The sequence below is a fragment of the Ovis aries genome, chromosome 4 (genome assembly GCF_016772045.2).
Source record: "Ovis aries strain OAR_USU_Benz2616 breed Rambouillet chromosome 4, ARS-UI_Ramb_v3.0, whole genome shotgun sequence".
Classification (NCBI taxonomy): domain Eukaryota; kingdom Metazoa; phylum Chordata; class Mammalia; order Artiodactyla; family Bovidae; genus Ovis; species Ovis aries.
In genome coordinates, this window is record NC_056057.1 from 82,547,561 (window position 1) to 82,561,427 (window position 13,867).

Here is a 13,867-nt window from a genome sequence, read left to right on the forward strand (position 1 = left end):
AGGATGGTAGGGGGAGGAAGGTGGGAGGAGGGTTCAGGATGGGGAACACCTGTACACCTGTGGTGGATTCATGTTGATGTATGGCAAAACCAATACAATATTGTAAAGTAATTAGCCTCCAATTAAAATAAATAAATTTATATTAAAAAATAAATATACTTCAAAAAAAAAAGAAACAGAAAAATCTCAAACAATTTAAACTTACACTTAAAAGAAATTAGAAAAAGAACAAATGAATCCCAAAGTTCACAGAAGGAAGATCCGAGAGGATAAATGAAATAAAGACAAAAAAGACAATAAAAAAAGATCAGTGAAACTAAAAGCTGGTTCTTTGAAAAGATAAACAAAATTTGCAAACTGTTAGCTGACTCACTAAGAAGAATAGAAGGTTCTATTGAATAAAATCAGAATATTGCAGTAATCTTGCAATAACTTCATATGATGTCAGATGGTTACTAGACTTATTGGGGTGATCAACTGCATAATATAAAAATACAAAATCACTATGCTGCACACTTGAAAGTAATATAAACTGTATGTCAACTACATTTCAATTTAAAAATTGAAAATTTAAAAATTTAAAAGAAAAATATATTTTTACAATACTAAAAAATAATAAATTGCTAAGGAAAATATTATCATACTTATAAACGTATAGAGAGGTGGAGAACGGTCACCTTGGAAAAAAAAAAAACTTCTGAAAATATACAGATATGTCCTTTCAGTGATTCTCTACCCAGTTGTACACAGGCAACACTACAGATTTCTCACAAGGGGATTTCTAGTGAGTTATAGCTTTTTAAACACTGCCCCCTAATGTTCACATGCAGCTTCTTCTGAAATGTTAAGAGGACCATGCTAATAAAAATAATCAGGTCCTTCCTCCCCTGTGATCAGCCCAGCATTTTTGTCCTGCAGACCAGATTTCACAGACTGAGGCAGTCTCAACCACACAACTGTCAGAATGCATTACAGTAAATCTCCCGACCAGTCTAAGATTACTCTCATCAGTAAGAAGGCCAGCATGTGAGTGAGAACAGATAATTTGTGCTTGGAAAGCACTGACAAGACATCAATACGGCTGGGAGACATCGGGCAAGTCTAAGATCCCAATAATAACATGTGCAACATTAGACTGACCTAATCAGTCTTATTAAGAAAAAAAAAAACAAACATTTATTACCAAGAATATCAAACTTCTAAAAAAGAGAGAGAGAGAAATGGCCCTTGCTTTATATACACACAAACTCATGACTCACAAAGGAAGGTTGCTTCCAAAAGAACCTGTTGAAATTTCGACTCCCTGATGAGCAGATTCGTTCATGACTTCCACCACTGCAAATATGATCAACACATAAAAGGGAATAACAAAAATATATAATCTCAAGTAGAGCTGCTCAGTGTCTTGTAGTCACAAAGTCCATGTCATCACTTAACAGTGATGTATGTCTGAATAGAAAAAGCATAGAAGCACTTAATGCTGAATCAAGGAGCCTGAGTTTTAAACCCATTTTCCGTGAAATAGCTGTTTGACCTTAGGTCCCTTAGGTGTTCTGGATCTGTTTCCTTATCAGGAAATAAAAGAAAATAAGCCATGTGAATGCTTTCCTAATGACTGTCAGGAGGTGGGGAGAGGATTATAGAATCAGGAGAGCTGCTTTTTCAGACCACACCTGCCTCTCCACACCACCCCTTCATGGCCCATCCCTGTTAGCAAAGAGCATGATACTCCCATTCTCCCCTTAGCTGAGAACCACTAGACTGTATCAGGCTTCCCCGGTGGCTCAACAATAAAGAACCCGTCTGCAGCGCAGGAGCTGCAGGAGACATGGTTCAATCCCTGGCTTGGGAAGACCCCTGAAGGAGGAAATGGCAACCCACTCCAGTATTCTTGCCTGGAAAATCCCATGGACAGAGGAACTTGGTGGGCTACAGCACATGGGGTTGCAAAGAGTCAGACATGACTGAAGTGACTTAGCACGCACTGGATTATATCATCTATCTCCAAGGCCCTTTGCCACACTAAAATGTTAATACAGGATCTGAGAACTGGAAGAAAACTGAGAAATTCCCCAGTCACAAAACCAAGCCCAGAAGAACTTTTGATTCTAACCATAGTTAGATACAGCTGTGAAACTTTGGGGAGGTGTGAGGCTTTCCAAAGGGATTAACATTTTATTTAGCTGGGTGATGTGATGAAATATTTTATTATTCTCAATCTTCACCCTTCCCAGAATCCAGGCCCTTTTCAACGTGACTTTGTAGTTCCTGTCACTGGAATAGTACACTGAACCACCTGTTGGTGTTAGGTTTGGCCAGATGACTTGCCTTGATCAAAGGAATATTAGCAGGAGTGACGTGAACAGAGAGAGGCTTTAAATGTGCTTGTGAGATTTTGTTCTCTTCTGCTCTTTCCCCATAAGGAGAACTTGTACTTGGTAGCCACTCGTGTAAGGAGTCTAAGACATGTGCGGAGCAGACCTGCAACTTGGAACCCAACCTAGCAAGTCTAGATGAACTGAATTCCAGCCAACCCACATTCACAAGAAGGAGATTACTGTCATGTGAGATTCTGCATTTGGTAGTTACGCAGAATTTTTACAACAGTAGGGTAATTCGGATAATAGTTCACCTATTTAACATTTTAGATCTCAACCTGTCCATTGTATTGTGAGAGTCTAAGGAAAAATCTCACCCTGTCACTCATATAAGTATTGATATACAAAAAACAAAAGTGTGATTACACATCTATATAATAGTACATCTGAAAAAGAGTCAGAGGTAGTGGCAAAGATCTGCTATGAACAGAACCTATCCCTAGTGCTGAGTCAGAAGAGAAGTTAGTGGCACTGGGTTCTTCATCCTATCTAAAATAACAGTCAGCCAAATGTTGCAATTATGTTTATTTTATATAAAAATACCACCACATAAAATAATTTACCATGAAAAGCACACTTCATACTGAAGTAATATGTCCTAGTCAAAGTATTACAATATCTCAGTTAACCTGAATGAAGAGAAATAGGGGTATTTCAGTTATTATAATTTTACAAGTAATAAATATTTTTAAAATAATATTTTTGCAGCTTTTACAGTGAAACAAGATTTTCAGACAGGTATTAATTTTAAGATAAATTTACTGAAATATAAGAAGTAAAATGTTTGCTTGTTTCCTTTTTTAAATATGTTTTTAATATACTACTTTCCTTTGAAAGCTCAGTTGGTAAAAAATCCGCCTGCAATGCAGGAGACCCCAGTTCGATTCCTGGGTTGGGAAGATCCACTGGAGAAGGGATAGGCTACCCACTTCAGTATTTTAGGGTTTCTCTTGTGGCTTAGCTGGTAAAGCATTTGCCTGCAATGCAGGAGACCTGGGTTCAAGCCCTGGGTTGGGAAGATCCCCTGGAGAAGGGAAAGGCTACACACTCCAGTATTCTGGCCTGGAAAATTCCATGGACTGTATAGTCCACAGTGTCATAAAGAGTCGGCCACAACGGAGCGACTTTCACTTTCACTTTTCTGTCTTAAGGAAAAATCTTAGGTATACTGACCTAACAACAACTGAATATTTACTTCATGGTGTAGACTCTGTATGTCTGTGCTCAATCGCTCAGTCTTGCCTGACTCTTTGCAACACTACGGTCTATAGCCCACCAGGCTCCTCTGTCCATGGGATTGTCCAGGCAAGAATTCCGGAGCGGGTTGCCATTTCCTCCTCCAGGGTTAGACTCTTTAGGTACTTTAAATTAATGATCATTATATAGTGCTATCGACAAATTATATAAGAAATGACAGACTAGGCCAACAATGCCCTAAGCCCGGGCTATCCTCTGAAAGCATCTTCAGAAAATGTAAACATAATATTTTCCATTTACCCTTATCTCTGAAAAGTGGTACTCTAAAAAAATTTCAACTATTAAAAACTCTTCAGTCAAGTTCCGATTATTCATTCATTGATTTAAGAAACTCCCTACCATGTGCTCTGCACTGTGTTTGGAACCAAGAATAGAACAAGAGCCGACAGGGACTTCCCTGATGGTCCAATGGCTAAGACTCTGCACTCCCAGTGTAGGGGGCCCAGGCTGGACCTCTGGTCATGGAACTAGATCCCACATATCTCAGCTATGATCCTGCATGCCGCAACAGAGATTGAAGATCCAAGCCACAACTAAGACCTGGTGTAGTCAAATAAATAAATAATTTTTTTAATAAAAGAAAAGAACAAAAGCCCATAGGATAGTGGATGAGAAAGACAAGTAAAGTGTCAAATATAAAATATGATTGATAACAGTCAACCCAGCCTTCAGGGATCAAGAAAAAATGTCTGCACAGAAGCAATGACAACCAACGTGAGCTCTAAAGGGCAAAGTGAGAGCCACTAGGTGTGGCAGAGGATCCGGGTTTCAAGCAATGGGAACATCGTGTGTAAAGGCTTTGCCGTGAGGGCGAGCATGGTGAATTTAGAAGATGCAGGTAGTTCAGGTTCATATACTCTTCATGCTTCACGCTTTTCTGCCTAAACCAGCTATGAAAATAAATGCTTTCCTTCCTTCACCTCTGGAGGTTCTCCTCCTACCTCACTGAAAATTCCTTCACAACCCCCTTCACTGTTTCATCATTATCTCCTAGACATCTACTACTTGGAATGCATCAGGCTCAAACACTCACACTCTCCTTTTTCTGTCTACACTCACTCTATAAATGATCAAACACAGGTTTCAAATACCATGTATTTGTTCATAACTATAAAATTTTACATCTCCTGACAATTAGATCCAAGCAATTACTCTACATCTCCTCTTAAATATCTATAGTGATCTCAAGCTAGACTCTTGACATTCCAAATCCAAACTCTTGACATTCTCCCCACCAAAACATCTTTCCACAGTCTCACTCAACTCTGAAAACAGCAATTTTTCTGATTGCTCAAGCCAAAACCTTAGAGTCATCCTTAACTCCAGTCTTTCTCTGATACATCCCATCCATCTGAGAACCTTATCTACTTTTCTCAAAAACCTTCAGAATTCTATCACTTTTCAACTAGCTTGCTATCACCCTAACTCCTAATTCAAGTCCCCATCATCTTTAGTCTGGACTATTTCAATAGTTTCATAACTGTTCTTCCACTTCTACCCTGCACTCAACAGTCTATTCTCAACGTAGTAGCTAGAGTGATCCTTTTAAAAATACATCAGATTGTACTATTTCTCTGCTTAAAACTCTCTATTATCTTACAAACTTACTCAAAGTAAAAGCCTAATTCTTTAAGAGCAGTCCATAGGTCTTTACTAGCCACCATCTCTCTGATTTTCTTCCTATTACATTTCCCTTCATTTACTCTGTTTCAGCCCTCCTTGCAGGCCTGCAAATATGCCCAATGCAGTCTCACCTCAGGTCCTTTGCACTTGCTGGTCCCTTTGCCTGAAACCCTCGCTGCCAACATCTATATGACTCACTCCTTTATTTCATTCAAGTCTCTGCTTAAATGTTCCCCTTATCAATGAAGCCTTGTCTCACCTCCCAGTACAAAACAGACTATCCTCCCCTCATCTCCCTTATCTTATTTGTCTCTAGACTCAACTACAAAAAAAAACAAAACACAAAAGAGAATCTGTTTACTTATTTAATATCTCCCTAACCTAGAACATAAATCTGCTGAAGAGCATGAATATGTTACTCACTGCTGTATCTCAGAACCTTAGAATACTGCCTGGCAGATCACAGACCTGCACTAAATATAATATTTGGTGGATGAATTAACAAAAGCTGAAAATATTATCAATTATTCTCATAAATGCTATTACTGTAACTTTCTATTTTAAGAATAACTTTTAATACTATATCCCTAATTAATAGTTAAGTGCTTATAAACTATGTAAAGATAACTAATACAATTTTTTTCCCTTTAGCCTAAAGACATAAACACACACAGTTCACCACCAAGGGCTGAACAACCTAGAATACTTTATAGCACTTTTTTCCCTTACTTGGCTTAGTACCTTTCAATATATTGAAGTGATATGTTGAGTTCCTATGTTACCTTAGAGCCAATGACTATTTCACCTGTAATTCTACATATGAGTTAATAATAGTACTCTGCTGGTATTTGCCAAATTTCTATAGAAAAATTTCCGATAAAGAATCTGCCTGCAATGCAGGAGACCAGAGTTCGATCCCTGGGTCTAGCAGATTCCCTGGAGAAGGGAATGGCAACCCACTCCAGTACTCTTGCTTAGAAAACGCCATGGACAGAGGAGCCTGGTGGGTTGTCCATGGGGTTGCAAAGAGTCGGACACAACTGAGCAACTAACAGTTTTACTTTCACAGGCAGACAAATTCACAGAGGAAATACAAACAGCCAATAAATATACGAAAAATGTTCATTTACATCAATGTTCTTTAATGATTAATTTTCAACAACCTAAAATGGCTTGGCAGGAAAGGAGAGCAGAACCACTTTGAGAAAACCAGTGCTAGTGAGAGGTTTCTTAGGTACAGAGAGAGACATAGAACTTGGAAAGCCTACTCACTGGCAAGGGTGTGGGGTCGAAATACCTGTGATGGAGCAGTAGACAATGTGAGGTGCAATCTTGTCTATATCTTCATAGCCCAGCCCCATCGCAGACAGCTTGCCAGGGACGTAGTTCTCTACAAACACATCACAAACAGCTGCAAGCTGAAGGAAGAAATGCAGACAAGTCAGACTGAAGGGACTCCCTAACTTTCAACAAATCCCCACATGAATTTTGATTTCAGTAAACACAATTATCCTCACTTTCTAAAACCTCAGAAAAATCACAGGAAAAGCAGAATTACAGGGTGTAATTAGATAGACGTGAAGGCTCTAATCAACTACTTGAGGTATGACTGTCAATTAAACAATAGCTATTAAAATGTTCAGTTAATACCATAGTGTTAAGTGGATTCTGCTTACATTAAATGTAAGAAATATCTAGGCTGTGTGGTCTGTCCAAGTATATTCTCAGAAATTTTAAAAATTAGACTATAAGGACATAAAATACATGAAAAATATCTTTTAACTCCTTTAAAACTAAACACATCTTTACAACCCTATCCTTATCATGTAATACCCCTCCATGTAAGTACAACATGGACATATTGGCACCTAATACTTATAAACTCTTGTCAATTGCTTTCACACTTTCCAGATGCTTCCTTTCCAAAGAGTTTTAAATGTATTTAATGAATGACTAAAAAAAAAAAAATGCTAAACTATAACTCAGTAAATCAATAACTGTCAGAAACAAGACCCCAATTTTGATTCCCAGATTACTACTATATGAAATAGAGCAGAACAAACCATTGAAACCTTAATCTTAAACTTTTTTTCAAAATCTCAATTGTGACTACGTATCTTCTGAAACTATCACAAAAGTTGTACGAGGTCATACAGAAAAATTCATGACATAATTCTTAACCATATCAAAGTGCCTAGTAACTATTCAACAATTTTTTAATTGCCATGTTAACATAGATATATCCTCATACACACAAACTAATGAAATAGAATAAGTCTGGGCCAGGGGTAGACAAATTTTTTTCCATAAAATGTCAAACAACAAATACTTTAGCCTTTCCAGGCCACATACATTCCCTGTCACATATTTATTTTTCTTTAATGATCTTTAACAATGTAAAATTCATACTTAGTCCATGGGCTATGCAAAAACAAATCGGACTTGGTCCACAGTCTGCCAACCTCTGCTCTAGATGGAAAGTAATTGAATTTACATAAACTTTAGATGGAAACGTAAATGAATGGAGTGCCTGTTTGTTATGCTGTCAACAAATTTGGAGTGGATACACAGAACTATTTGACTTAACAAAACTTAGGGAGAGGGGATCTTAGGAGGCATCTCAGGGAAATAAGCTGTCATCCCCCAGAGCTCCTGAAACAGAGGTACTGGAGATCCAGGTGACCACCTGTCAGAAAAGGAATGATAAATACATTAAGATACAGGACAGAGAAGAAGAGATTTCAGGTATGCACTCCAAATCTCAAGCCAAACAGACATCCTTTCCAAATTTCAGATGCCAATTAACTTTTGAGATGCTTCTCACATGGGCAGTATGTTCCAGGGAGAGCCCATGTTGAGATGTGTTTATTTACTGTTAATGATTCTAATAATTCTACCAAGTATTGCTTGGGAAATGTGGAGGGAGAGTAGGTGTTAGCATAAATAAAACACAAGGCTACAGTTACACTTATTTGTTCCACATACTGTTCTGAGTTTCTGTCTATTACTTACAAAGCACTCCTGTGGGCACTAAAGAAAACAAATGACATCAAATACACCTAGGCTTCTTTACCAGTCATCTCCTGGCTGCGTAACTTGAATGGCACATAGTAACAGTATAGTACAGTACCTTATGCAAATGACATTTGATAAATTATTTTTAATTTTAAAAACTCTGTGTGTTCCTCAAAAAGTTAAACATTGAATTACCAGATGACCCAAAGATGCCATTCCTAGGTAAATACCACAAATATTTGTAAGCAGGGACTTGAACAGGTACTTATATCCAAATGTTCATAGCAGCATTATTCACAATAGCCAAAAGGTGGAAACGACCTAAGTAGTCATCAATAGACAAATGTTCCCATCCATAAAGTCGAATATTTTTCAGTCATACAGAGGAACAAAGTTCTAATACATGTTACAACATGGATGAAACTTGAAAACATAATGCTAAGTAAAATTAACCAGACACAAAAGCACACATATTGTATGATTTCACTTACATGAAATATCTAAAATAGTTCATAAAGACAGAAAGTAAATTAGAGGCTCTCAGAAGCTGAGGGAGAGGGAAGTGAAGAATTATTGCCTAATGGATACAGAGTCTGTTTGGGGTAATGAAACATATGGGAAATACATAGCAGTGATGGCTACACGACATTATGAATGTAATTAGTGCTACTGAATTTTGTGGTACAAATGGTTAAACAACATTTTTATGTTATATATGTTATACCACAATAAAAATTATTTTTTCAGGGTATTTCTATTTTTAGATTTAAAGTTTTGTAGGGTATTTGTATTTTTAGATTTCTATAGGATCATGAATTATATTTCAAATCACATAAAATAGTCAGTTGAATCACAAATTCATCTGAATTTGGTGAATTCAGATGATTCATCAACTTTCAACTTGATTTGATCGATTTTCAGTAAGACAAGAAAATAAATGTAATGAATAAGCTATGCTAATAGAAAAGTATTCAGAATGGATAAAGTAAACAAAAAACATTTTAAAAAACCAATATACATATTATTATGTTTATCGGGAGAAATGAGCATACAAGGACATAAAGAGATTTTATATTTTATGCTAAAATAGTCATCTTTTTGCCCACAAACAGACATTACTTGTGTAACAATAGAAAAAAAAAAATTAAGCTAAAAAGAGCTGTGCTCTAAAAAGAGTCAGTAGTCTGACTCTAAAGAGTTATAAGAAAAATACAGAAAAGTTGAGGTTAGGAGCTAAAGAGGCCCAGTAACTTTTTTAAAAATATTTATTTATTTATTTGGTTGAGCCAGATCTTAGTTCCGACACATGGGAACTTCTTTCTTTGTTGCAACCTGTGGGCTTTTTTAGTTGTGGCATCCAAACTCTTAGTTGCGGCATGTGGGATCTTGTTCCCTAAGTCAGGCCCCTGCACTGGAGTGCAGAAGCTTAGCCACTGGACCACCAGAGAAGTCCCCCAGTAGCTTTTATTATTACCCAAGATTTCAATATGTTTGCATTATGATATTTAATGATAAAATATCCCTGGAAAAGTACACAGCATGTAAGTTTTTCTTTTCTCCATTTTATAAACATTTCTTTTAAATAAATGTATACTAGCTATTTTCTAGATACTGATTCTTGGTGAGTCTGCCAATATGACATATTCTCCTTCTCGCTCTGTTTTGGGAGAACTCATTTTAAGAACAGGTATGTTCCCTAAAGTATTAGCTAAGGCATTTGTTAAAATTCTAAACAGTGCAGTGCTGAAATCAGACACATCAGAAATCACCCTGAGTTTTATGGATCTCCACACTATCTACAAGGTTTATACAAGTCAACTGCTTCAGTGAAGACCAAACATTTATCACATTTCCCTGATATAAGAATTTACTGTGAAATAAAGTGAGAGGGAAAAACAACTTAGTCCTAGTTTTACTGGTGATCACCTCTTCCTCACTGAGGAGAAGCCATCATCTTTTTCATTTCTTCGGGGGAAAAAAAAAATCTTCTTTCCACTCACAGTAAAAAAAAAAATTAAAATCAATTGAAATACCAGATACTTAATTCTGAGTTGCTTTCATTATATATAATTTAGGAATACATTGGAGGAGCAAGACAAGGAATAATGATAATAATTTAACTACATTTATCTGTTTAAAAAAATCTTAAAATAAATTTTAAATGTACGTCCAAGGATGTTCTTACTCATACGAGATGTATTCTGCAATCAAATGCTCTATCCCTGAGCTCTACCCCCAGGAGATATCTTCTGAAGGATTTAAAGGCAAAGTTTCATGATGTCCTCTACTTACTTTGAAATGCAAATCAAAACTACACTGAGGTATCACCTCACACCAGTCAGAATGGCCATCACCAAAAAAAGCTACAAACAATAAATGCTGGAAAGGATGTGGAGAAAAGGGAACCCTCTCGCACTGTTAGTGAAAATAATCTGATATAGTATGGAGATTCCTTTAAAAAACTAGGAATAAAACTACCATGCTGCTGCTGTTAAGTCACTTCAGTCGTGTCCGACTCTGTGTGACCCCATAGTCGGCAGCCCACCAGGCTCCCCCATCCCTGGGATTCTCCAGGCAAGAACACTGGAGTGGATTGCCATTTCCTTCTTCAATGCATGAAAGTGAAAAGTGAAAGTGAAGTCGCTCAGTTGTGTCCGCTCAGCAACCTCATGGACTGCAGCCTACCAGGCTCCTCTGTCCATGGGATTTTCCAGGCAAGAGTACTGGAGTGGGGTGCCATTGCCATATGACCCAGCAATCCCACTACTGGGCATATACCCTGAGAAAGTCATAATTGAGAAAGACACATGTACCCCAGTGTTCACTGCAGCATTATTTCCATAGACAAGACTTGGGAGCAACCTAGATGTCCATCAACAGACAAATGAATAAAGAAGTTTGGTACATATATATGATGGTATATTACTCAGCCATAAAAAGGAATGAATTTGAGTCAGTTCTAGTGAGGTAGATGAACCTAACGCCTGTTACACAGAGTGAAATAAGTCAGAAAGAGAAAAACAAATACTGAATAAAAATTCCATAATAAATATATATGGAATCTAGAAAAATGGTACTGATGAACCTGTTTGCAGGGCAGGAATAGAGACAGAGGTGGAGAGTAGACTTGTGGACACAGAGTCCACAAGGAGAAGGAGGAGATGGGATGACTTGAAAGAGTAGCGCTGAAACATATATTACCATATGCAAAACATATGGTAATGTTTCACATATGAGAGCTAGTTGGAAGCTGCTGTATAAAACAGGAAACTCAACTCGGTGCTCTATGACAACTTAGAGAGGTGGGATGGAGGCGGGAGGGAGGTTCGAGAGGGAGGGGACATATGTATACTTACAGCTGACTCAAGTTGCTGTATGGCAGAAATCAACACAACATTATAAAGCAATCGTTTGTTGTGTTTGTTCAGTCCATAGACATATCTGACTCTTTGCAACCCCATGGACTATACCACACCAGGCCTCCCTGTCCCTCACTGTCTCCCGGAGTTTGCACAAGTTCATGTCCATTGAGCTGGTGATGCTATCAACCATCTCTTCCTCAATTATCCTCCAATTAAAAACAAATAATTTTTAAAAGGAATTTGGATTAAAGACTAGAGAAAAAAAATAAAAGCTGTCATTCACCAATTGAAAACAAATTTTAAGAATTCATTGTACTATTCCTGCAATTTTTCTGTATGTTAGAACTTTTCCTGATAAGATTTTGGGGGAAAATAAGACCCATGACACTGCTCTACTGGCCATGATTCATACTCACAACACAGACATAAAACTTAAGAACAGTATAACTAGCTGAAGGCAATAGATTTAAGACCCCAAAAAAATCTATTTAAGTTTAATTACTTGAAATGTACTTCATTGTTATCAATCAGATCTGAAGAGAAACCCTGCCCATAAAGTTACAATTTAAACCTATCACAGTATGCTGAAAGACACAGGCAGTATCCAAAGAGAGTGAGAAAGACACCTCAGCAAATTCATTTCTTTTGCTTAGAATCATACATGTAGGTCTAAAATACTCTAACGTACACTGATGTCTTGAGAGCAAGAGCTATGAATTCCATCTAACACTTTAGATGGAAAAAGCACATCTAACACTGTAGATGAATAACCTTCATGAACTTGTAAAGTACTTTTTAAATCAAGTCTGAAATCTTCACTATTCAGGATAAAATATCAAAATATTCTCTCAGTAAGTCACTTCAGTCACTCAGTCGTGTCCAACTCTTTGCAACCTGATGGACTGCAGCACACCAGGCTTCCATGTCCATCAGAAACTCCTGGAGCTTGCTCAAACTCATGCCCATTGAGTCAGTGATGCCATCCAACCATCTCACCCTCTGTCATCCCCTTCCCCTCCTGCCTTCAGTCTTTGCCAGCATCAGGATCTTTCCCAATGAGTCTGCTCTTTGCATTAGGTGCCCAAAGTTTTGGAGTTTCAGCTTCAGTATCAGTCCTTCCAATGAATATTCAGGACTGATTTCCTTTAGGATTGACAGGTTTGATCTCCCTGCAGTCCAAGGGACTCTCAAGAGACTTCTCCAACACCTCAGTTCAAAACCATCAATTCTTCCGCACTTTCTTTATAGTCCAACTCTCACATCCATACATGACTACTCAAAACACCATAGCTTTGAGTAGATGGAACTTTGTGGGCAAAGTAATGTCTCTACTTTGTAATATGCTGTCTAGGTTGGTCATAGCTTTTCTTCCAAGGAGCATCTTTTAATTTCATGGCTACAGTCACCATCTGCAGTGATTTTGGAGCCCCCAAAATAAAGTTTTTCACTGTTTCCATTGTTTCCCCATCTATTTGCCAAGATGTGATGGGACAGATGTCATGATCTTCGTTTTCTGAATGTTGAGTTTTAACCCAACATTTTCACTCTCCTCTTTCCATCAAGAGGCTCTTTAGTTCTTCTTTACTCTCTGCCATAGGGTGGTGTCATCTGTGTATCTGAGGTTATTGATATTTCTCCCGACAAACCTGATTCCAGCTTGTGCATCATTCAGCCTGCAATTTCGCAGGATGTACTCTGCATATATGTTAAATAAGCAGGGTGATGATATACAGCCTTAACGGACTCCTTTCCCAATTTGCAACCAATCTGTTGTTCCATGTCCAGTTCTAACTATTGCTTCTTAACCTGCATATAGATCTCAGGAGGCAAGTAAGGTGATCTGATATTTCCATATCTTTAAGAATTTTCCACAGTTTGTTGGAATCAACACAGTCAAAGGCTTTGGCATAGTTAATAAAGCAGAAGTAGATGTTTTTCTGGAACTCTCTTGCTTTTTTGATGATCCAATGGATGTTGGCAATTTGATCTCTGGTTCCTCTGCCTTTTCTAAATCCAGCTTGAACACCTCGAAGTTCACAGTTCAAGTACTGTTAAAGCCTGACTTGGAGAATTTTGAGCATTACTTTACTAGCGTGTGAGATGAGTGCAATTGTGCAGTAGTTTGAGCATTCTTTGGCGTTGTCTTTTTTTGTGATTGGAATGAAAAGCTAATGCTTAATGAGTGCTACCTATGGCAGACACCCTTCTATACATTTTATACATATTCATTCA

The 13,867-nt window shown here is 37.6% G+C and overlaps 1 protein-coding gene across 2 annotated transcripts in view; it reads right to left on the reverse strand.

The window, feature by feature from the left end:
* Positions 1-13,867, reverse strand: part of SUGCT (succinyl-CoA:glutarate-CoA transferase) — a 762,875-nt gene that overhangs the window by 729,882 nt on the left and 19,126 nt on the right. For both annotated transcript variants that reach the window (XM_042249226.1, XM_004008000.5), the window contains exon 6: positions 6,556-6,676. In XM_042249226.1, the coding sequence (XP_042105160.1) occupies positions 6,556-6,676 (121 nt within the window). The remainder of the gene's footprint in view (positions 1-6,555; positions 6,677-13,867) is intronic.